Source organism: Panulirus ornatus, chromosome 34 (assembly GCF_036320965.1).
Source record: "Panulirus ornatus isolate Po-2019 chromosome 34, ASM3632096v1, whole genome shotgun sequence".
Taxonomy (NCBI): domain Eukaryota; kingdom Metazoa; phylum Arthropoda; class Malacostraca; order Decapoda; family Palinuridae; genus Panulirus; species Panulirus ornatus.
Window position 1 is genome coordinate 3096670 of NC_092257.1, and position 26633 is coordinate 3123302.

General features: G+C 44.0%; 1 protein-coding gene across 4 annotated transcripts in view; it reads right to left on the bottom strand.

The window, feature by feature from the left end:
• Dh44 (diuretic hormone 44) overlaps nt 1-26633 on the bottom strand; it is a 141865-nt gene continuing 115232 nt past the window's right edge. For all 4 annotated transcript variants that reach the window (XM_071682229.1, XM_071682230.1, XM_071682228.1 and 1 more), the window contains exons 2-5: nt 20206-20437; nt 14107-14335; nt 1068-1408; nt 1-721 (exon numbers count right to left, since the gene is read on the bottom strand). In XM_071682229.1, the coding sequence (XP_071538330.1) occupies nt 715-721; nt 1068-1408; nt 14107-14335; nt 20206-20435 (807 nt within the window). In that variant the 5' untranslated portion in view covers nt 20436-20437 and the 3' untranslated portion in view covers nt 1-714. The remainder of the gene's footprint in view (nt 722-1067; nt 1409-14106; nt 14336-20205; nt 20438-26633) is intronic.

A 26633-nucleotide genomic window follows, 5' to 3' on the forward strand; every position in this document is an offset into this window, starting at 1 on the left:
TTCTTGTGGGGTTTTTTTATTTACATGAATATATGCAATTGCATTACAGTTATAAACAAAAAAGACATTGTCCTCAGATATGATCCTCTGCAACGGACGTCGCTTCTCGTCTGTGCAGGGACGAGTGATTTGATCTGTTGAACTTCTCTTTGTCTCTAACCCATTTCCAGAAGGCCGATGGAACATTCATATCTTTTGAGCTATATAAAAATACCATGGCTGTGTGTACAACCTCAGGACCGGCGGCATAATGAGGGCGCAGGTCCCTTGACACCGAGGTAGCGGTCGGAGCGTCTTCGTCTTGGTGAAGGAGGGGAGGTCGATGGCCTTTCCTGTCCACACGCTGATGTTCAATCCCTGTGGCGGGAGGAAGCAATCACGAAGAGAGATTCTGGTTTATTTTATTTATTTTTTTTTTTTTTAACGAGTGTGGCTTGTGTCTTCCAGAGCAGGAGGTGGGGGAAGGGAATGAGGGCCCCCCCCCTTCTTGAGCTGTCTGGAGTGATGAGTAGGGCGGTGTTAGCTGGACGCTCTGCAGCACTAGGGTGGCTGCCATCACGTACCCACATCGCTACACGAGCCCTCACTTCGATGTTGGTGCACTTCGGTGATGGGACTTCGAGTGCCCGAGAGCGCCCGCCCACACGCGGACACACATACACACACACACACGCACACATACAACCTCCGTTCTCCACAGCTCCAGTTGGGCGTCTAGTTCCTGGAAAGACAAGAATACACATGTGTGGACTTAGCTGATGTGATGCAGTGATAACTGATAAATGGAAACATTAACGAAAGGTTTTTTCTAAGAATGTAATGACTGCAATGGATGGTACCAGCTACAACATTCATCATCAGTAATAGTGTGGACAATACCATAGAGGTATGTGATGGACGAGCCAGACTAACTAACTTGACAACTTATGTAAGAAAGCTTCGTCAATGAGTTGAGAAAAGTTTATAAATCTTCATCCCCTACACCTACACAGACCAACCCGAGCCGCCAAGTCTACCCACTTCTATACTCCCCCCAATACACCCGACTGTGTCCTCGCTACACTCACCTTTGCCCCCACTGTTGCACACCCTCTGGTCTGTTCTCTTGCAGCTGGTGTGACACGTCTCTCTTGCCGATGCTGTTCAGCAGCGCCTTGTTGTGCTGGGCTCTCTGCATTTGCTGGCGCTGTTTCTTGCGGGCGATCTCCAGATACAGCGCCTCTCGGAGCACCTTCATGGAGGCGTCGATCGAGAGGGACAAACCTGAGTTCCTTCGTCGGGATAACCCGTGGGGCCAGGCCCTTTTGGCCATATTGGTGTTATCAAAACTGCTGTTGCTGCTGCTGCTGTTTCGGCTGTTCCTGGCCTTCCTGATGCTGTCGAGCGTGCTGCCGAGGTTGGTTCCAGCCTGCGGAAGACAAGAGCCCCCCATGGGGTCGTTCAGTATTGTGCTCAGGGAAATGTTTTTTTCGTTGCTGTAGACACACAGAGTGAGAACTGCCGGTGACCTGGGTCCTACGTTCTAAGTTGGGGTCTGGACACCCATTTCCAGTACACCGACTCAGTTCCAGGCCCTCCCGACAGCCCTGGCCCCTCTTTCCATGCCCAATTACCCGACCTTCCAGGGAGTTGATAAAAACTGAGATGCAGAATTACACATCCAATAACTGTGTCTCACACAAGGAGGGACACATTTATCAAGTGAACTCATAATATGACACAGAGATGAGGCACAGCACACACTGCAGCGATGTTCCAGCTGTGGCTCAGATGACATAGCTGGTAGGAAGAGAGCCTCTGCATCACCTGTGTCTGTGTCGCGGTGGTGCCCTGGTGCAGAAAGAGCTATACGAGAGATCTTTGGAAAGGAGTTATGATTGCAATTCCTAATATCTGCAGCTGTATCGCTGGGTCTTAACTGTTCAGTAATCACAAGAGTGACGGATGGTATGAAAGGACCATCGTAACAGAGGTTAATCGAGTATTATCCAATGAGCTCGCTCGTTACACCACGGCTGATGATGCCATACGAAGGTCATAATAGCCTAACGAGGACAAAAAAACGCAAACGACCCCCAACAATCTGTTTGCCACACATCTTGATCCTCTGTTATTTGCAACTAATTCCCATGTTTGTGTGGGGTTTTGTTTACCAATAACTCTTTCAGTGATATCAATCTATTGTTTCATCTGTGCTCATAGCTCGAGTGAGCTTTGCTTTTGTTTTGTTTTTTGACCCATATCCTGATCGAGGGTCCGTTATCTGTGATAGGAAATGATACCTCATAACTTTAACTGTTAAACGTTTACCTTAGAATATACTATCAAGCTAAGGCACATGTATACATACATATATATATATATATATATATATATATATATATATATATATATATATATATATATATATATATATATATATATATAATCATTTAGGTTTATGTCGTGGATTCATAGGCTTTTGATATTTACATCATATGTTTGGTGGGTATTTTCGGGATTAATGTCTTAATGACCATTGACCAGTCGATGAATAATCATTAAAAGCAACGATAAATGGACACGGTAAAAATAAATTTTTACAGCTTTTTATCAACTGCATGTGATTATCAATTGTGATATATATATATATATATATATATATATATATATATATATATATATATATATATATATTATATAGCCCTGACCGTTCGTTATCACAACTAAAGGAGGAAGATACTTCAGTTCATTGTAAGACTCGCATTAAGTTTCACTACGCTATTGTTGTTAGTTAATCTTCGCTGTGTATCTAAGATCCTAGAAGTTAATTAGTTGAGGAAGTTGGGAGTAGTTCGCTGTGGACGAAGGGAGAGAGAGAGAGAGAGAGAGAGAGAGAGAGAGAGAGAGAGAGACTAGAATGTCGGCCAGTTCTCGGGACTCCCGTGTGTGTGTGTGTGTGTGTGTGTGTGTGTGGCTTGGTGTGAAATCAAATTACGGGCGCTAGACAACAGAACTAGTGGTTGGGTTTGCTTGTAGGGTTTGCGCCTGTTGTAAATGCATGGATATTTTGCGATGAATTCCTTCGTATTTAGGCCATTAAACCAAAGGGTCGTACCATCGTGCTCAAGGGTCGTACCATCGTGCTCAAGGGTCGTACCGTCGTGCTCAAGGGATCGTACCGTCGTGCTCAAGGGTCGTACCATCGTGATCAAGGGTCATACCATCGTACTAATGTCATACCGTTCAAGGGTATAGGAAAATGAACTTTCGAGATGTGAATATCATTTTCTTACATCCATGTAAACCAGCAGACAGCGTCAGAGAACCTGTAAAAAAAAACTACCAGATCCCCTGGCCAATAACTGCAGGGTAAATAGTGCAAGTCAGTATTTACATTGTCTGGAATCTTGGATCTCTCTCTCTCTCTCTCTCTCTCTCTCTCTCTCTCTCTCTCTCTCTCTCTCTCTCTCTCTCTCTCTCTCCGTCTCTCTCTCTCTCTCTCTCTGTCTGTCTGTCTGTCTCTATCTCTCTGTCTCTCTCTCTGTCTCTCTCTCTGTCTCTCTGTGGCTGTCATGTGTCATTCCTTAGGCCAAGGTGGCTATTTCTCTTTTTTTTTCTCTCCCCGGCCTCACCCACACATAGGCTGAACCCAGCCCTTCACTGGATCCCAACACGTGCATGAAGCTAAGCCTGGGTCACAGAACCAGGTCACACAACATGTTCGCCTCGTGTGTCAGCCTGGTCATAAACAAGGTGTTTTTCCCTCTCTCTCCTCAGATCCGCCTCATCCTAGTAACCTGGTGTTTTATAGACGGTTTTACGTCCTCTGTATGTTTCTCGCGTCCCCAGAAGGAGAGAAATATTCAAATGTGGACAGAAGAATGTCTTTGAACATCCATTTTTTTTTTCAATGAAAGGAAAATGGAGGATGTGTTCAGAGAAAACGAGAAAAACGCTCCTGAAACACGAAGTCTCTGCGTTGTGACCTAGAGGTAATGGGGTCATCAGGCAACGTACCCAACCTCCAGTTCTGTCATCCTCTGCCAACAATGATTAACTTGAACCCTCCAAGTTGACCTCCAAGTTGACCTCCAAGTTGACCTCCAAGTTGACCTGCAAGTTGACCTCCAAGATGACCTCCAAGTGTTAAACACTTTAGAGAGAAATCAAAAGACTGACAGTGCCTTCGGCAAAGATGCATCACGAAGTTGTCAGTTACCATGAACCGAGGGAGAGAGAGAGAGAGAGAGAGAGAGAGAGAGAGAGAGAGAGAGAGAGAGAGAGAGGATCATCAACGTTGCAAGTCGTTCTGAGGCGAAAATAGCGATTTCTACCAGACGATCCCAGATGCTATTTATGCAGACGGTGGGTGAGGGAGGGAGGAAGAGGGGGGGGGGGGGGGGGTGTTGTGGTGGTATGGGAGGGGGGAGCATATATATATATATATATATATATATATATATATATATATATATATATGTGTGTGTGTGTGTGTGTGTGTGTGTGTGTGTGTGTGTGTTTAGATACCAGAATGGGAATGAAGGCCGAACAGACACTAGTGAAGAGGGAGGCGCTGGGAATACACACACACACACACACACACACACACACACACACACACACACACACACACAAAGCCAAGTCCGTAACCCGGGTAATTAACTTAATTTCATCGGTCCCGTTAATGGTATGGCTTGTGATCAGGTTAAAGTGCATCATTTAGCCTATATTTAATTTACCACTATATATATATATATATATATATATATATATATATATATATATATATATATATATATAGATAGATAGATAGATAGATAGATAGATAGATAGATAGATAGATAGATATACTATCCCTGGGGATAGGGGAGAAAGAATACTTCCCACGTATTCCCTGCGTGTCGTAGAAGGCGACTAAAAGGGAAGGGAGCGGGGGGCTGGAAATCCTCCCCTCTCATTATTTTTTTAATTTTCCAAAAGATGGAACAGAGAAGGGGGCCAGATGAGGATATTCCCTCAAAGGCCCTGTCCTCTGTTCTTAACGCTACCTCGCTAATGCGGGAAATGGCGAATAGTATGAAAAAAAAAATATAGACATATATTCGTTTATCGATATATTTGAGTGTGTTTGTGTGTGTTCGTTTGATTAGTATTTATGACCTATTTAGAGGAGAGTCTTACACTTGTGTTGACACAGATCAAATGAATTATTTTCATCATGTACCTAACGTACCTTCCAGTCGATAAATCTGATACATTACTCACATCTCTCACTCATGTAGATTCCTCTAACTCACTTCTCTCCCACGGAGCAGATGGAATCACGCGGACTCCCTCCACACCTCATCTTCATTACCTTACATTTGCTACTATTCAACTTCATTTGTTATTGGACCCGTTCCCTTTCGCGTCTTCTTGAGACGGCTCGCCAAGAAATTTGACTTTTTTATCATAGTAAATGTTTTTCTATTTACCTTAGGAGCAAATCTGGCACATGACGTGAAATTTTCAGGTCATCTGTAAATCATTTACGTCAACTCAAGAATTAGCAGTGGGTCCAGGGTTGACCTCTCCTCCTGTGGGACTCCACTTGCTAAAGTCTACTACCACTCTGAAAAAAAAAACCATGCGCCTCCTTCAAGCCTTCTCTCATCTCCCTCCAACTGCGACAGTTTCCATAAGACTTTGAGAGTCAGCCATCATATACGCCCTTGGAACTTCTCTTTCTCACTCCTACCACCATGATGCATGCTTGATGAGAGAGATATATCCCGCTCGCACAGGTCTCTCTCTCTCTCTCTCTCTCACAAATCTGTTGCTCTCACGAAAATGAGACATGTTTGTGAGAAAAATCCACCTACGTCAACATCCAGGTCTTTTCCATAGGAAGTTCCCTCATTTGAACAACTTTAAACAAACTCTTCCAGTTTATATTCCACAATGGTTTATCGCTCCTCATTCATCAGAAAAGTCCGTTACTCTTCTCTCACGTTTCTGGAAGGCTGGAATAACTGGGATGATGTTATTTTTTTTTCTTTCCATCTCACAGGAAAACCCACCCTCATTCTCACAACATGCTAACCTCCAGCCAGGCCCACTCCACATTTTTGTGAGGTTGTGATTAGCTTGTCCATAACTTTACCCTCCTTTTCTCATTACTGTTTCTAAATACTGGTTCTGTCTCTCTATGTCTCTCTCTTCACAAGTTACGGAGCTAATGAGCTGTCTGTAACTCCTCACAATGTGGACATAAGTTAGTCGTGTGTTACGTCATATTGCCCAGGGAGAGGGAGGGAGGGAGACAGAGAGTGGGAGAGTGAAGGAGGGGGAGAAAGAGTGAGGGAGAAAGAAAGTGGTGGGGGGAGTTCATTTCGGATTCTCTTTTAAACATTTACTTTTCTAAACTGTCTTCCTCATACACAAGAAACTGATATATATATATTTTCTTCGTAAACTGATGAATCTTGATTTTTCTCGTGCTCCCCTAACGTGTCAATATATATATATATATATATATATATATATAGAGAGAGAGAGAGAGAGAGAGAGAGAGAGAGAGAGAGAGAGAGAGAGAGAGAGAGAGATAGAGATGTTTACAGTTGAAAGCTAACTCAAAAATCCTTTCGAACTTATGAGTTCATTTCATTTATATAAATTTCTCCAAAGTTACACTTCATAATGAACCAAAACTAGCAACAGGTGATAATATCTCAGTATTACTGACCGAGAAACGACCATATGTACATCATGAGGTCTGGGGGCAGCATACGTGATGCCATGTGTGTGTGTGTGTGTGTGTGTGTGTGTGTGTATGTGTGTGTGCGGAGGGGGAGGGGGGGAAGAAAGGCTCGAACCCTCGTTCTCCCATTGTTCCATACACCCCACCAAGCCAACCTTTGTGACCTGCTCAGTCACCATGGTAACCTCTCAACGGGGGAGAGGACACACACACACACACACACACACACACACACACACACACACACACACACACACACACACACACAAACACACACACACAAACACACACACACACACACACGTGTCAACCCCTCATCTGTCACACACCTGTCCTTCAGCCACTCACGACTGCAAAAAAAAACCTGGCCTCCAACCTCTCACTTTTGGAGCACACCTGTCCTCTACTTACTCATACCTGCCACACACCTGACCTCCCTCTCTCATACCCACTACACACCTGCCTCTCAACACCCTCAATAACTGTCACCCTCCTACTATACTGTTCCACACCTGCTGCCACCATTTCCATCACACACACACACCTGACAACCTCCGCTCCTCCCCACACCTGACAACCCTAACTCCTCCCCACACCTGCCCCTCACTCACACAACAGCTGTTCTGGTCTCATAAAACCGCTGTGTGAAAAGATACCTGGTTTTTGAAATCGCTAGAAGATCCATCACACATTTCCCAGCTCGCCATTGTGTTCTCAATCCTACATAAGGAAAAACTCGCTTTTTAATTCTCCAAACTACTTTCGGACGAGGAATTCTTTTTCGCCTTGATAAGAATTAGAATTTATCATCATCCCGGAATTAAAAAAAGAAGAGAAAAAGAAAAAAGATTCTTCCAAACAAAAGTTTATCTGGGAATTGAGAATGCAATAAGGAATGTATGATGCGAGAGGAAGATGCATCAGGGACTACATGTATGAGGTTCATGTGTAGGAAAGGAATAAATGAGTTACGCTTTTCAGGTCCAGGGCCGACATGGATTCCATTCCCTTTCAGGGCCTCAGTAACTCCTCTCTTATATCAAGGTTGAGATAACCATCCCAATTTCAGGGCTGGGCGAACTTGCTCTCACTTAAGGGGACCATGTGCAGCCTCTCCCTAGAACCTAAATAGATTCTATATATATTCTATATACATTCAGGGCCTGAATAAGATTCTTGTTATCTTCAGGAAGTAAACAAAATCTCTCTTCCTTGGTAAACTTTGGATAATGTCCTCCTTATTTCAGGGTCGGAATGCATTCACTCTCACCTTTGACCCAGAACAGATTTCCCCTCTCACTTCAGAGGGGTGAGTTGATCCCCCTCTCACTTCAGGGGGGTGAGTTGATCCCCCTCTCACTTCAGGGGGGTGAGTTGATCCCCTCTCACTTCAGGGGGGTGAGTTGATCCCCCTCTCACTCTAGAACCTAGATAACTTCCACCTAGCCACAGAGCCGTGAAAACTTCCATCAGTCTAAGGCCACGATATATTTCTCCTTCCTTCACTTCTCTCCTTACTGCTTCAACATCTGGATTCGATCCGGTATATTTGGATTCATACCAGTCTTTACCTCAGAGTCGTGCTCAAGGGTCGTCCATGTCGTGTGCCACGTTCGTGCCGTCGTGCTCAAGGGTCGTACCGTCGTGCTCAAGGGTCGTCCATGTCGTGTGCAAGGGTCGTACCGTCGTGCTCAAGGATCGCACGTCGTGCTCAAGGGTCGCACGTCGTGCTCATGGGTCGTCCATGTCGTGTGCCACGTTCGTGCCGTCGTGCTTTAGGGTCGTACCGTCGTGCTCAAGGGTCGTCCATGTCGTGTGCAAGGGTCGTACCGTCGTGCTCAAGGATCGCACGTCGTGCTCAAGGGTCGCACGTCGTGCTCAAGGGCCGTCCATGTCGTGTGCAAGGGTCGTACCGTCGTGCTCATGGGTTTATTGTCGTGCATAAGAAATTTACCTTTCATCTTTATAGCAATATGTATACATACACCAATCAAAGACAAATAGAACCTGTTTGAAAATTAACTCAATTTCCTATGGGATTTTAAGGCAATCAGTATAGAGAAAAAGGTATACATAGCCTTCCAAAGTAGCTGAAAATTCATAAAACTGAAAATTGAAAATATTAAGCGTTGGCCCAGCATGTCCTCAACTGACAATATGTAAAGCAATTTTTTAATGGCCTCTCAGAGTTAACTTTCGTCCTCTGAGGGAATGGAAAGTTTAAGGCCAACTTCTCAATCTCCATAATTGATTACGCCGTCATAAGTGAGTCAGCCATTGGAGAAAAAAAAAGAAAAAAAAAGATTTTCAAACAAGATTTATAACAAAACCTTATTTTCTTTTTTAAGGATCAGGTGGGAGGAAGTTTGGTCTCCTTGACCCACACACTATGTTATATATATATATATATATATATATATATATATATATATATATATATATATATATATATATATATATATATATATACACTTTTTAAGAAAATGCAAAACACGAATTTTCCTTCTAAAACTTACATACGATTCATGTATTACAGAATATACAAAAGTTCACACACTAAGTGTGTATATAAGGATCATATGTGCAGAGAGAGAGAGAGAGAGAGAGAGAGAGAGAGAGAGAGAGAGAGAGAGAGAGAGAGAGAGAGAGAGAGCATGAACTTAGTATTATCTTGAACACCTGAAGAACGGGTCCAGGTTACTACATCTGGTGGCTATATACTGAGGTTGAAGGCCATAATGACCCTTGTAGTCGACAGGTTTAAAGCCCAAATTACCCAATGGAAATAATAATCTTTCTCTTTACAGCTAGTTCCTCTGTAGTGTCTATATGATCCAGTATAATATTAGGATTTTCGTCTGTCGCTACGCCCGTGATGTTATACTTGAAGATGTTCCCAAAGTGTTGCTATTTTTGAGTGTATCTCTCTCTCCTGTATTATGCTACTCACCGATTTTAGTGTGCGCGTGTGCGTGTGTGTGTGTGTGTGTGTGTGTGTGTGTGTATCCATCATTTACGGTACTTTCGCAGAAGACCATCCTTCACAGACCTTCACGGTGGTCTATATTTTCCCATAACAGTGCATCTGTCACGGACCATCACAGTGGACCATACCCTCGTCACACTGGACCATGGGCCTGTCACGGACCATCACAGTGGACCATACCCTCGTCACACTGGACCATGGGCCCGTCACGGACCATCACAGTGGACCATACCCTCGCCACAGAGAGCATGGTCAGGTAATTGCTCGGTTACATCGCTGGTCGTCGGTCAATATTGGCAGATTCTTGCGTCTAATATGATATTAGGTAATCTTGTTTGAACCTCTCTCTCTCTCTTCTCTCTCTCTCTCTCTCTCTCTCTCTCTCTCTCTCTCTCTCTCTCTCTCTCTCTCTCTCTCTCTCTCTCTCTCTCTCTCTCAAGATATTCTGCTGTCATTCCTGCTTCCAAATCAACTCCATATTTTCTATTTTTTTTTCCATTTTCCACTGGAACGTTTCTCTGTCTTGTGTTTGTTTCCCAAAAGTTTCATTGAAGAGCTCAGATGATAACGTATGAGTATTCATTCCAGGCAAAATACACCAAATTATTCGTATATCCAAACCTCGCAATTTCGTGTATCTGAACACGGTAGTTGAGACCGTATTTCAGATATATGAACACGGTAGTAGAGTGTATATTGATTTCAGATTTCCGAGTATGGTTGTAGAGATCATATATATCTGAATTCTAAACTTGGTAGAAGACAATATATTGAGAATAATCTCGAAGATCAAACATGTTTTGATGGCATGGGAGGTACCGAGATTAAAAAGGTGTTAGATACGGTCTTATGTTACTTTTGACAGTTCTTCAAAAGTGCTTTTGTCTTCAGACATTAATGACGCTTTTTATTCATCATAAACCCAATCTTAAAGGCAAAATGTTGAGCTTATTTGCATCATCATAAACCTTCCACGCCTGGCATGTCCCGAATCATTTCCTGAAGAGGATCGAACCATACTATTGGAGGCGACTGTGGCATCCTTGAGGGCTTTGTATCCTTTCCCAAGACACCGCTGTCGTCCTGAGGGCGTTATAATCCCTCACACAGCTCCACACAGCCCCTGGTGGCCTTGCACCGCCTACCACAACACCACAGCAGCCCCCGGGCTCCTCTACGTCTCCACAATAACAACCAACTCCCAGAATAGATGAGTATTTCTTTAAATTGACGCCAAGGGAGATTCCCTCCAGTGATGGGAAGACAACAGGATCATCCCCACACAGATTGCTTTCATTTCGATTAATCTGCATCCGGAATCACAGTCACGGGATCTTAAGATGCCAGATTGGGAAGCCAAGGGAGGATGCTGACGCCCACCTCCAGCGCCCCATCTGATCTGACTGATACCACGACGCAAATCACCTGTGTTGTGTGCCCTCGCGAAATTGAGGATCTTTCGCATTAGACTCGAGGGTTCTGGCAGGACTATATGTTTCTCGCGTAGCCATCGATCTTACTAAGTGCAAGATCTGTGCCAGTTTATATATTTGAATTATTTCCCCACGTTTTCGGTATTTCGTGCACGCCATCTTGCGTTAGTCAAGAGGCAGAGTGATACATGGACCACTTCCAGGAAGAGGGAGTCACTCGTTCGTCCAGATTCATGACGTGAAGGCGTTTTCAGACAAGAGGCACACACTTCCTGGAGGGAAGACGGCCCCGAGGCTTCGCCAGCCAGTAATTGCTTCCATCGATCACCACAAGACGTAAATGTGAGGAGGAAGGGCCTTATGTATGATGCCCCCGCCATGCAGGGGGTGGGTGACCAGCGGAACCAGCCACCAAGACCATGCTATAGCACCTTATGGTCACCTGGGCCTGGTCGTGTCACCTGGGTCTGGTCGTGTCACCTGGGTCTGGTCGTGTCACCTGGGACTGGTCGTGTCACCTGGGTCTGGTCGTGTCACCTGGGCCTGGTCGTGTCACCTGGGTCTGGTCGTGTCACCTGGGTCTGGTCGTGTCACCTGGGACTGGTCGTGTCACCTGGGTCTGGTCGTGTCACCTGGGTCTGGTCGTGTCACCTGGGTCTGGTCGTGTCACCTAGGACTGGTCGTATCACCTGGGTCTGGTCACTCTACCTGGGGCCGATTTCACACCACTGGGAAGGTCTACCAGATGGAACTCCCATCCACCATACAATATTCGATCGTCCAATCCATTCAGAGGTGAAACTAGTGCTTTAGATTATTCCATTCCACCTGAGGGCCTCTCACACCAGCTGAGGATCTCCACACACCAGCTGAGGATCTCCACACACCAGCTGAGGATCTCCACACACCAGCTGAGGATCTCCACACACCAGCTGGGGGGCCCTCACACACCAGCTGGGTCCCTCCCATGTCTCACTATGTAGGGAGGCTGGGAGCTGCCACACTCACTCCTACCCACGGATCCTTCCTCATCATCACCTGGGCTTCATTATCATAACAAACTTCAACCGAAACCAAGCTCACCATCACCTCATTATTCATCATCACCAGCGTTTGATCGCCACCATCAACAGTCTTCACCATCTGTATCCTTCACCACCACACCACCATCAGGTCCGAATCACCACCATCTTCACCAACTCAGAGGGATTACTGCACCCACTTCATCACCATCATCACCCTCAGAATCGAAACCCTCTTCACCATTTTCATCACCATCGCATTCACATTTTCACCACCACACTCTTCTTCATCGTCTCCTACAATCTTCGTCCAGCTCTCATACTCTCTGGACCACGTCTTCATCCTCCTCCGCCCATCACCACTTCACCAACCATCTGTGTTATTGACATCCTCTGCAATTACTGATGCCGTTAGGCCCACAGTCACTACAAATGCTGGTGATTTTCACCATAATCGTCAGCGTTCTAAGCCCATCGCCACAGCCACAAGCATTCTTATCCTCGCCTCTTTGATGAGGATGGTCTTGAAGGCGCTTCCAGAGTGCAATTACCGAAAACTTAAACTAAATATGAAATACTCTAACTTTTTCTAAAAACTTCTGAAGACCTTCTCGACGAAAATCTCTTTCGAGAATGAATCTTAATTGTTCCAACACTGTCAGATGCAGGACACGTCGGCTCATCCTTAGAAATCGTGGTGTTAATGGTTGAATTTCGACACACACACACACACACACACACACACACTCACACACACACACACACACACACACACACACACACACACACACACACACACACACTACCATTTTTCCTTTCTTACATTCCATCATTATCCCTAGTTCTACCTTCCCATTACTTGGTGTGACCTTCACATAAGGTGAATGACACCCCCATCCCCTCTATCCATTCGTCTTCAACCCTCACAAGCAAACTAACCCTAAATCTTCACAAGCAAAGTAAGGAGACGTCTTTGCAAGCAGAGTGGGCTTAAGTACTCACGACATAAGCCTCATTCTAATCTGGTCCCAGTGCAAGAATACTCACATTCTGAGACGGACTCATGAACCCCTGATCAGTGTACCTCCTACTCATACTGAACTTTGTCAGTATCATTAGAGTCACTGCTTCGTCAGGAGCATCGAAGCAGCGCCCTGTACCAAGGGGGGTTTTGTTTACACCTGTGCTGGAGGATGTCTGTGACATCCTGTACTGGAGGATGTCTGTGACATCCTGTGCTGGAGGATGTCTGTGACATCCTGTGCTGGAGGATGTCTGTGACATCCTGTACTGGAGGATGTCTGTGACATCCTGTACTGGAGGATATGTGACATTCATCTCTCCTCCTGTGGTGATGTTACGGTACTCACAGAGGGACGAACGTCAAGGACATGGGCGTGTGGCAACAGTGATCATGAGGAAGACTTGGTGGTTTCGAGAGAGAGAGAGAGAGAGAGAGAGAGAGAGAGAGAGAGAGAGAGAGAGAGAGAGAGAGAGAGAGAGAGAGAGAGGGAGAGAGAGAATGGCTAAGGGAACACAATGCTCAGAGGTGAGGGGGCGACATCTTGCCCTCTCAAAACCCTGTGAACGAGAGTCATTAAGTAAATATTCTCGCCCTTCACCTCAGGTTGGGGGATACAGATCATCCTCAGGGTCATTATGATTGCTTGGATCACTATATTTCTATTGAATATAGAGATATAATCACAATGATTCAAAGACTCAGTGGAACGACCCAAGACTGAAGACAGGGTCAACAAGACTGAGGATCAGTATGACTGAGTAGAGAGGGTCAATAAGACTGAGGAGAGAGGATCAATAAGACTGAGGAGAGAGGGTCAACAAGACTGAGGAGAGAAGATCAACAAGACTGAGCAGAGAGGGTCAATAAGACTGAGGAGAGAGGATCAACAAGACTGAGTAGGGAGGATCAATAAGACTCACCTGGTCATCCCGTGTGAGGTACTCAGTGAGGAGGTAATACCTCGGGTCGACAGGTAACCAGTTGTCACCAGCTGCGCCTTCGCCAGCAGGTGCTCCTGCTGGGGACGAGGCCCCCGCGTCCATGGCTGCTCCTGGTCCTCCTGCCACCTCAGAGAGCGCCTGCTGGAGGCGGTAAGCCACTGGAGAGTTCGGGTCTTCCAGCTCACGAAGGACATCGTTGTCGTCGTAACTGTGGGGGAAGAAGGGGGGAGAGAGGAGGAGGGGGGGTTAAAAAAGACCATTGTGGGGGGTGAGAGGGGGGCTGCTATCTCTCTCTCTCTCTCTCTCTCTCTCTCTCTCTCTCTCTCTCTCTCTCTCGTGTGTGTGTGTGTGTGTGTGTGTGTGTGTGTGTGTGTGTGTGTGTGTAACCAAATAAACTAACATGTATTGCAATGTTTTCATTACTGACGCATGTAAGCTGGGGGGTGAGGGGGGGGGGGTGTCTGTGTTTCTGTGTAATGTGATCAGGTCTGTGGGCTGGTCAAAGAGAAACTCACACCAGACCTTCATACAGTTAGTGGTGTATGTAAATTCCTCTCCATGCTCACTCTTCGCATTTACACCTGCATGACCTCAAGTTACTTGTACACCAATTTACGCGTGCATACCCATGCTTCACCTGTAAATGATCCACATGTGCATACCCGTGAGTCAAATATGAAATGATTAAAAAAAGTCTTTTCATAGTATTGTCTCTCAGTATGATCAATATGTACCAAACACCAGCATCAGTATGTCAGTATGCACCAGTGTGTCTATCTCAAACAGTAGCAGTATGGTCATACAACACCAAGACACACTAGAACTGTATGCACCATACAACTTGTTCAGTATAGTCCACTAACTGCCAATATTATTGTTATACATGTACCATACACGACCATAAGTATGAACAAGATATATAAACAACATGGACCAATGTAATACATTGTGTCAGGATTAATGATTGGTGTAGTTAGGATTGGTATAGTTAGGATTGGTGTAGTTAGGATTGGTTAGATTTCGAATGGCTAAGATCAAAGTTAAGTCCTTTGACTCATCATATCTAGTGAGCTCAACCACACTCATATTTGGCTATAACAAGTTAGCTTTACTTTACCTTAGTTATAACTAATTAGCTTTAGTTTATCTTTGGTTATAATTAGTTAGCTGTAACTTATCTTTGGTTACGTTAGCTTGGAATTGGTTGGGCTGTGATAGATTAGGTTTTCATTTTCCAAAGATCTAAAAGACATTTTTGCTTAGGAAACAAAGCGTCAAGATTGACGAGAATAACCTGAAGCACCAACCCAGGGGCACATGTAATTGTAACTTAATTCATAACTCCCCTTCAATTCAGCGATCTTTGTATGTATCCATATATATATATATATATATATATATATATATATATATATATATATATATATATATATATATATATATATATATATATATATATATACACTCTAATCTATGTCCGTGAATTGTTCCTTAGTCAAGATCGGCTTTGAAAAATCTTTCTTTCACTCGAACCCCTTTCAGTGATCCATCCTCCTGGGGCATCGGGAGCTTTATCATCGTCCACCGCTATTGTTGCCGACCTCGCCTAATCAAGAACGCATTTGGGAGTGTTTGACAAGCTGGCCGAAATTTTCCTCCGACGTTAAGAGAGTCAACAAAGGCCTTCACTTGCGTGTGTCTGGGAATAATCGCTCGACGAAGGGACGAAGAAATATTAATCTCTAAGTCTGTCATAGACGGAGGTAATAGGTATCCCAGAGGCTTGATTAAATAGCCAAGGGTGCGGTGTGGTGATGGTGGTGGTGGGGATCAGTTCTGCTATGCCTGTGTTGATGCTGCAGGGCTGTGCTATATGACTATGCTATGCTGCAGAGCTACGATATGATGACCTCATTCTACAGAGCTATGCTGTGACTATTCCATTCCCCAGAGCTATGCTGTGATGATGTTAATGATGCAGACCTATGCTGCAACTATACTGTGATGCAGAGCTGTGCTAGGAGTTATGCTGCAGAACTGTGCTCTGCAGCCACGACATGTGTTCGATTCCCACAAGATGTGTTCGAGGGGGATACCAGCTGAGGTGAAGGCATAGTGTGACCAGCCTCTCGGTCTGCTAAGCCCAGAGGATGTTTTGATGAATCGACGGATGTGTCAAGACTTCCATTAGCAGTACGAAAGATCTAGTAAGTGTGCTAGAGTTACTTTACTTGTGCTAGAAGGACACGAGGCGTTCTAAGTAACTAGAGAGTTCAAGAACGTTCAAGATCCAGTGTTAGAAAACCTTCAAGTGTCTGATATCTACCAGGTGTTCAACAGAACCTCGTCCGTTGATCTTCTACCCCGTCTCCTCCCAGTGAACTTATGGCATCTCGTACATCTTCCTCACGCGGGGCCTCCCAAATGCCTCTCCTCACGCAGGGTCTCCCAAATGCTTTCGCAACACCAAGTGGACAAGGAGTATGGCCCCACATGGCCTACGTCCTCGGGTTCTAAAGAATCGTGCTTATGAACGAGCTACGTTGCTTGGTCGCCTATGTAGTCTCTGTCTAATACATCAATTTTTTTCCTTCTTGGAAGCGCTTATACCTTGGTGCAGCCACACTAGCACTGACCATTACGATACTATACATTCTTTCCTGGAACAGTTAATCTGTGGAATTCTCTTCCTTCCTTCGTCTTTTATCTCTTCTTGCAGTCTTTCCATTTTGAAGAATTAGGTCTTCAAACTCCTAAGGAATTCTGATGATCATATCAATACTTTTTCTCTTAAGTTTCTTTTCACTCGAGATGGCCATGTTTTGAACGTTTTTTGCCCCGTGCCATATGCGTCTCTGTGTAAAGCAAGTGTGTCAGAGACCCATTGAGTTCTTAGCCTCTCTTGGTGTTCTCAAGACCCATTAGATTTGCAGAAGACTAACTGGAGGAGGTTCATTTGCTGGTCCAGGATGCCACTATATGTGGGTTTAATACCCGCCAAGTATGGTATGATCCTACACCATTAGGCTGGAACTCTACGAGGTCTGTCAGATGCACAGATGCACTTTAAATGAATGATTGATATTCTAAAACCCTACCAGGTGCTCGCTGTGATATTGTGGATGGCGAAAGACACAGGCATTATCATTTTTAACAAAAATGTTCTATTTCAAAGACGGTATTTAAGACTCTCTCTCAAAAAATGGAGGGTCTTTGAAGAGTTTTTGTTGTCAAAAACTATCATCAGGTTGCAAAGTCAGTTTTTCGCTTCAGTTCTGGTATTTTCGACATCGCAAGTGAACAACACTTCATTTTTCTTAACAGTCTAAGTACGAATGACACCGGCAGATGCTCAAGGCACCGGTTAGGTGATGTAGTACTGTAATTTAGCACCGTAATGTAGCGCAGTAATGTAGTACAATAATGTAGCACAGTAATGTAGTACAGCAATGGAGTGTTGCAACTTAGTACATCAAAGACTCCAGGATCAACAATACAAGAAGCTGTCTGTCTCTGAACATTCCCAGATCCTTAGTTCCAAATCATCATTCCTTTCCCAATTCCTTCCATTCTTTTCCCTCTTACACATTCTCCTTGACACTAAAACCTCCTCTTCATTTCGTCCTTCACCATTTTCATCTTCCCCAATCTCTTCTCTCTCGCCTGTCATCACTTTCTTTACCCCCTCCCGCACAGAAACCTCTCACTCTCGCCTCTCCTCACTCACTCACTCTCCCACACACACACACACATACCTATTTTCCTCGCAGTCTTTCCAGCCTCGAGAATCCACACATTCCTGTGCAGGTCAGACTTAGCCTCGAGAACTTAACACCTTCTCCTCAAGTTCAGTAATTGCTTGATTCCTCTCCAGTATCCTAAAGCCTCAAGAACCTCTCACAACTTGTTGTTCTTCCCGTTGTTGTCACTGTGTCTAAACGACGTTGGGTGATCAACGAAGACCGTCTCGTTTTTCGTAAAAAAAAAAAAAGGGGGGGGGGGGGATTTACGGCCGTTGATCAAGACATGCGTTCGTAATTTTTGTCGTCCAGAATCTTCGTTTCTCTTCTTAAGTTGACCACGACTGTGTTGGGGGTCAAGCGAGACCGGGGATAATACAGCAGACACGTTTATAAAAGAGTCGGCTAAAGACAGAATTGATGATTTACTGTAAAAGCAGGTGTAAATGATCCCCGTAATTTACGTAAGAGAAGACAAAAAATAGACAGGGAACGCAAGACCTGCAGTTCGCGGATAGAATTTGTCAGGGAAATTGAAGAGCTTAGCAAAAAAAAGAAAAAATAATCTTTTAGGGAAATTTAAGAAGTTTGCAAAAAGTCAGGGAAAGTCAGGGAAATCTGAGACGTTAGCAAAAAATCAAGGAAGGTCAGGGAAATTTGAAATCCCAGAAAAGCGTTTAACACATTACAGTAATTTCATACCCCATCCAAAGATTGGTATGCTTTCTCAAAGAAATGAAACTATCTGAAGGTAATCATGCACTGAACGAAGGTAATTATAAACTAGATGAGGGTAATCATAATGAGGCCGAAGGTAATCATAAACAAAGTGTAATCATAAACTAATTGAAGTTAATAATAGGGACACGCTTTCAAAGAGGGACGTAGTGTATACTCTCTCTCTCTCTCTCTCTCTCTCTCTCTCTCTCTCTCTCTCTCTCTCTCTCTCTCTCTCTCTCTCAATAAAAAGTTGGGACATGCTAGACTGGTGCTGGCTGTGTGCAACGGTCAAATGACTAACCACGACTAGACTGGAGGTCTAGTTCGAGTCAGTTAGCAACATAGCTAACTCCTAGAACAAGTTAGAAAATGTGACCTGAAATGGGTCTATACAACACGGAAAGCTTTTTATCATTTCCCCTCACGATTTCAGCTGAAACATGTTTCAGTGGCGTGATCTGTGAACTATCCATGATTTACTGTCCCAAAAGGGAACACAGTAAATACAGTCTAAATAGACTGTATTGATCCACTAAAAGTAATCTGGAGGACAGTGAGAATGTATCGTTCAGTAGAATTCCACTGGGTGGAAAGAGACGTGAATTCAGAGGCAATATGAGTCTTCAGGAACTTGGAAAGACACACTGGAGAAACTCTAGTGTCTCCCCCATCTTCCCACTGGAGAAAAGACGATGATACAAATATCACTTGAACACTGGACTTCTCAAGTTCACCCTCAAGATGGCGCTCATTCAGTCGAGGAGCTGGTCCATTTCCCTCGCCTCCTCCAGCAGGTAAGAGTATGCAAATTATTGTCACGATAGGCAAATGATATGCAAAGTTGGTGCACAGGTAGATGCTGGAACTAAGCCATGTCCTTCTGCAAGACGACGCCAGTGTGTGAGTTGGCAGGAGACCCACCCATGGGGGAGACTGTGTTGAAGTTTCTCTAATGAGGACAGTTGGTGCAGTCTGATGGCCACACTACACACAGGGGATTTGTTATGAACTTCCCTGCCCCTGTGGTGCTGATGGTGTGGTGTGTGGTAGTGGTGTGGTGTGGTGGTGGTGTGGTGTGGTGGTGGTGTGTGGTGACGGTGGTGTTGTGTGGTTGTGGTATGTGGTGGTGGTGTGTGGTGGTGGTGTGTAGTGACTGTGGTGTTGTGTGGTTGTGGTGTGTGGTGGTGGTGTGTGGTGACTGTGGTGTTGTGTGGTTGTGGTGTGTGGTGGTGGTGTGTGGTGACTGTGGTGTTGTGTGGTTGTGGTGTGTGGTGACTGTGGTGTGTGGTGACGGTGGCGTTGTGTGGTTGTGGTGTGTGGTGGTATACCAAGTAACAAAGTACATGAAGGTTAATTGGCAACCTCTAACGACCCAATTGTCCTATTAAACATTGTGGGTCTGGGACGAGACCAGCCCTCTTTCACCTGGCAGCCCAGTAGAGAACTTTGTACTATCTTACAGGCAAGTACAAAGTACATAGCAGTGTGTACATAGAGTGTACATAGAGTGTACATCCATGACACACTCTAGAAACTGGTGGAGTGGTCGGTATCCTACGAGCTGCATGCTATATGAGAGCGCTGGTTCGAATCTCACATTTTCCCCCCCTTTTCTCACCTGCTGAGACTGGCAGCGTCGGGCTTCTCCTTGACCTGGCGCGGCAGAAGGGACTGGAGGTCGTCTTGGGAGAGGTCGTTGGGGGTGAGGTGGTGTGGGCGGAGGTCGTCGTTGGAGAGGTCGTGCGGGGAGAGGCGGAGGTAGGGAGGCTGCGCTCCCTCCAGGGAGAGGCACCACGCTACAGGCACCACGCCCATCCAAGCCAGGAGTGTCGCCCGCATCAACACCATCACTGTGGGAGAGGTCAACCAGAGGTCACACACTGTGGCAGAGGTCATGAAGAGGTCACACACTGTGGCAGAGGTCATGAAGAGGTCACACGCTGTGGCAGAGGTCATGAAGAGGTCACACACTGTGGCAGAGGTCATGAAGAGGTCACACACTGTGGCAGAGGTCAAGAAGAGGTTAGGCACAGAGGCACAGGTCAAGAAGAGGTCACATACACTGTGGCACAGGTCAACAAGGGATCAAGAGACCGTGGCCTTACCGGTGTAGAAGCAGGCAAAGCCACACGGGAGAATATACTTTGTCTTTCGTTCACATGAAGAGAAAGAGGAGGAAGTAGAAAGTTTTAGCCAGTGGATGGAAACATGGGAGTTGACGTGAGCCACAGGGTGGGAGAGTCGGGGGGTGGAAATGTCCTACCAGCAGTGAGGAGTAGGTGGGAGGAGAGGTCAAGTGTTCGTCTGTGATGGGGTATGCTTGATGGTATACCATATCCCGACCGTCTTGTGTGGATTATAATCTGTGGCACTGGATGTTGAGGCAAAGATGAGGGACGTCTTGGAAATGAAATATCTGAGGATAATCTGTTGTTGTGTGAGGAGGTTGAATTGACTTTACTTTGAGGGGTGTGATAGTACGAGCACTCTGAGTGAGAGGACAGGCCAGGCTGTGCTGTTATGGTGTGGGTATGTATGAGGAATGAATGCGTGGAGAAAGATTGATTAAGACGATACATGTGTCAGAAGTGGAGGGACATGGGAGAGGTCCCGTGTATGAATTAGAGACGTGAACGATTGCACTCTTTACACACACACACACACACACACACACACACACACACACACACACACCACACACCTATCTATCTATCTATCTATCTATCAATCTATCTATCCTTCTTCTAGAAAGATACACGTTTTGTTTTGGAATGTTTTGTTCGTTCTTTTTACGTCCACGAGTTCGTATCCAACCACCGGCAGACATCCCTATCCAATCAGTGGTAAATCTGTAATAAACTCTTCGTACCAGGAAAAGAATCTCATTGTGACCATGAGGAGAGGTTACGAGGTGTGTGTGCGTGTGTGTGTGTGTGTGTGTGTGTGTGTGTGTAATACATTTAATCTGAGGATCATTACACCGCAGGTTTATCGTCTATGTTGAGGAAGATCTCGTCGACCAGAAAATTAATACTTCTTGTCTACCAGTCGACCAGACGACAAGATAATTAATAGCTCTTGTCTACCAGTCGACCAGACGACAAGATAATTAATAGCTCTTGTCTACCAGAACACGACAGCTATCGTCAAGGGGAAGGCGTCTATGACAACTATCGTGACATGACATGACACATGACAACCACTGCAACAGATAAAGACAACCAGGACATGATATAGCAGATAGTTATAGCTATATCAAAACAAACACAGTTGAAGATGACAATCAAAAGGTATCGTAATCACCTCCCGTATCACACTAACTACTATCGTCCAGTAACCAGCAGTTATCGCACACAAGATCCAACAGGTATCGTCTACTCGAACATGGTTTGTCTGCTATCGCAGGGGATTAATATTACTCGGATTAATCCTTCGTATGAGAGGTTAGATTATCAGCCACATTACACACTGGTGGAGCAAAGAGGATAATCCACCCAGTGCATATAGACATAGCGTTAAAAATCACGTTAATCCTCACTGCTCTGTAACACATTGTAGTTAAAACTACATAATTGATGGTAAAATGTTGATGGTTGTTATAGATCCCACAGTATAATCAAGGATTATACCGGGGGAGAAAATGTCGCTGTGGTGCAGAGGTGAATAACTGAATACATTGGCCACAAGGCATCGGTTCGATTTCGGTACAGTATGTGCTGCACACTGCCCTACCCTATAGTGATCAGCCAGGCAAAGCGTACACCACATGCCTCCCGCTATATGAACACTTGGTAAACAATGCAAAAATGATTTTCAAGTCCATAACGAATTTCAGTTGAACACTTTTTTATCAGTCTTTCTTCTCGTAGATGTTTCTGTATTCTTTATCTTTATATATATATATATATATATATATATATATATATATATATATATATATATATATATATATATATATATATATATATATATATATATATATATATGATTTGGTAAACAGAGAAGAGGTAGTAAAAGCTTTGCGGAAGATGAAAGCCGGCAAGTCAGCAGGTTTGGATGGTATTGCAGTGGAATTTATTAAGAAAGGGGGTGACTGTATTGTTGACTGGTTGGTAAGGTTATTTAATGTATGTATGACTCATGGTGAGGTGCCTGAGGATTGGCGGAATGCGTGCATAGTGCCATTGTACAAAGGCAAAGGGGATAAGAGTGAGTGCTCAAATTACAGAGGTATAAGTTTGTTGAGTATTCCTGGTAAATTATATGGGAGGGTATTGATTGAGAGGGTGAAGGCATGTACAGAGCATCAGATTGGGGAAGAGCAGTGCGGTTTCAGAAGTGGTAGAGGATGTGTGGATCAGGTGTTTGCTTTGAAGAATGTATGTGAGAAATACTTAGAAAAGCAAATGGATTTGTATGTAGCATTTATGGATCTGGAGAAGGCATATGATAGAGTTGATAGAGATGCTCTGTGGAAGGTATTAAGAATATATGGTGTGGGAGGCAAGTTGTTAGAAGCAGTGAAAAGTTTTTATCGAGGATGTAAGGCATGTGTACGTGTAGGAAGAGAGGAAAGTGATTGGTTCTCAGTGAATGTAGGTTTGCGGCAGGGGTGTGTGATGTCTCCATGGTTGTTTAATTTGTTTATGGATGGGGTTGTAAAGGAGGTAAATGCAAGAGTCCTGGAAAGAGGGGCAAGTATGAAGTCTGTTGGGGATGAGAGAGCTTGGGAAGTGAGTCAATTGTTGTTCGCTGATGATACAGCGCTGGTGGCTGATTCATGTGAGAAACTGCAGAAGCTGGTGACTGAGTTTGGTAAAGTGTGTGGAAGAAGAAAGTTGAGAGTAAATGTGAATAAGAGCAAGGTTATTAGGTACAGTAGGGGTGAGGGTCAAGTCAATTGGGAGGTGAGTTTGAATGGAGAAAAACTGGAGGAAGTGAAGTGTTTTAGATATCTGGGAGTGGATCTGTCAGCGGATGGAACCATGGAAGCGGAAGTGGATCATAGGGTGGGGGAGGGGGCGAAAATTTTGGGAGCCTTGAAAAATGTGTGGAAGTCGAGAACATTATCTCGGAAAGCAAAAATGGGTATGTTTGAGGGAATAGTGGTTCCAACAATGCTGTATGGTTGCGAGGCGTGGGCTATGGATAGAGATGTGCGCAGGAGGATGGATGTGCTGGAAATGAGATGTTTGAGGACAATGTGTGGTGTGAGGTGGTTTGATAGAGTAAGTAACGTAAGGGTAAGAGAGATGTGTGGAAATAAAAAGAGCGTGGTTGAGAGAGCAGAAGAGGGTGTTTTGAAATGGTTTGGGCACATGGAGAGAATGAGTGAGGAGAGATTGACCAAGAGGATATATGTGTCGGAGGTGGAGGGAACGAGGAGAAGAGGGAGACCAAATTGGAGGTGGAAAGATGGAGTGAAAAAGATTTTGTGTGATCGGGGCCTGAACATGCAGGAGGGTGAAAGGAGGGCAAGAAATAGAGTGAATTGGAGTCATGTGGTATACAGGGGTTGACGTGCTGTCAGTGGATTGAAGCAAAGCATGTGAAGCGTCTGGGGTAAACCATGGAAAGCTGTGTAGGTATGTATATTTGCGTGTGTGGACGTGTGTATGTACATGTGTATGGGGGGGGGGGGGTTGGGCCATTTCTTTCGTCTGTTTCCTTGCGCTACCTCGCAAACGCGGGAGACAGCGACAAAGTATAAAAAAAAAAAAAAAAAAAAATATATATATATATATATATATTACAATTCTGGTATGCATTTATCAGTGATTATTTTTCATTACTGTATTTCAAATATTCTCACTTTGTCCTCGTTTCTCTTTTGTGGTTTTCGCATCCTGTTACTTCCTCTCCTCCTGTGTTATTACTATTTGATGTGACCTCACTTGTCTCTCCTTTGCACCCCAGGTTCCTCAACTCGTTTTATCATTTTTCCACGATTTTCAGAATTGTTCAGTCTATTCTAAAAGAAATTTATCTAGATTCAATTTCACTCCATTTGTTCCTTCCAACATGGTTCTCTTCTTTCATGGTTCCTTTTCTTCCATCTTTCCTATCTCCTTATCCATCTAACCTCCATTCTGTCATCCTTATCCATGTCTTTCTCACTGTTCTATGTTTCCAGCAATATCCACCCTATAACATGTTTCTTACTCATAGCATTTATATCAATCTATCCTTCTATCTAATCTATCTTCCTTCATCAACCATGGTTTTCAAGTAAATTCTCTTCTCTTAATATCCTTTCCCTTTATATCCTTTGGTTTTTTCTATCTCTATCATCCACGTATATTACTGTAAGCCCAATCCTGTCCATGCTCAACCAATTGGTTATCTGCTATGGCTCTCTCACTCTCTCTCTCTCTCTATCTATCTATTTATCTCTATCTCTCTATATATCTATCTCTATCTACCTCTCTGCTGTGTCTTTCAAAATCTCAACATCATCACACTAACTGATCGTCTGGTCTGCCCCCAGCAGCAGCAGACATAACAACCACATTCTCCACATCACCAAACTTCCCCAGACACAAAAACTCCGAGCTACATCCTCCTCATTCTCAACATTCCTCCGGTTCCGTTATGAGTGATTTATGAGGCCGGCTGAGCAGATGAGTGAAATAGAAACAGGCAACTGTGATGGCGCAGCCTCATTTCATGAGTAGCGGGTATGAAGATCCTCACCTCATGATTTTATGATTATATATGAGGACTCATGAGAGCAATGTTGTCTATATCAGTGTTTTTCTATGATTACGTTCATTTGAGGGAGGGAATATTACACCAATGTTGCCCCGTCTCTTTATCTCGTATGTATACCATGTCTTAAGCTCATGTATATAAAGATATATACATACACACTTCATCTTACGCCAGGTACCTATTCATCAACCATCCCAAAGGGGAAGGATGAACGGCTAGAACGTGTGTAGGTCGGCACATGCGCGTAACACCCTAACAAATACTTATATATACGTATACATGTCTATACACACATATATGCACATATACACACAAACACACAAGGACCAATTCATACACGCTTTCCTGCATACATGTGTAAAACCATTGTAGAAAAAAAGGAATATATTCTGTTGAATGATAATGGTACTTTGGCCATTATAGTACAAATCATATGTCAGTTATATAAATTAGTTAATAATTACAGTGGCATTAGTGTGACATGCCCAATCTTCTGTTTGATGGGTGGAATTTGAGACTAATATTGACAGCAGCTATTTGATCATATCCTAGATTCATATGCATCTTGTGCGAACAGTTTGTTTATATGAATATCTATCACTCTAGCTACCTATATCTACTTGTGTATATCTATCTATCTCTCCATCAATAGATATTTATCACCTATCTATCGATGCATCTATGTATGTCTGAATGAATGTATCTATCTATCGCACAATACACGATCAAAAGCGCTTGAAAACAATATCACAACCCCGTACATACAGCTTGAAAAGATCTAAAAAAAATATCAAAATTTCCCATAGATGATAATGGACGATCTTATGGAAGGGAAAAAGAGATACTTAAAACAGCGCTAAAAGCTCTTATAAAGAGCATTCGATTAAATACCTATCCATAAAAGAATTATAATAAATGATCGAGTCAGGCGTAGCGCATTTCCTCCAACGAAAACTGAAAATGTGCGAAAAGTCTACGGTGTTGACGTGCCACATTTAACTACCTCGCCTAAATCGAAACTCCCTTAGATTTCACTTTCTCTCCATCATATATGTATCTATGTATATATATATATATCATATATATATATATATATATATATATATATATATATATATATATATATATATATATATATATATATACATACATATATATATAAAGTGCTCGCTTTTCCGCGGGTGATCGAGGTAGTGTCAGGAACAGGTGACTGAGCCTTTGAGGGTAAAATCTTCGCTTGGTTCCCTCCTCTGTTTTCTCTTTTAAAAAGTTGATACACGACAGGAGGATTTCCAGGCTCCTCCCGGCTCTTGTTCCTCTTAGTCGCCTTCTAGG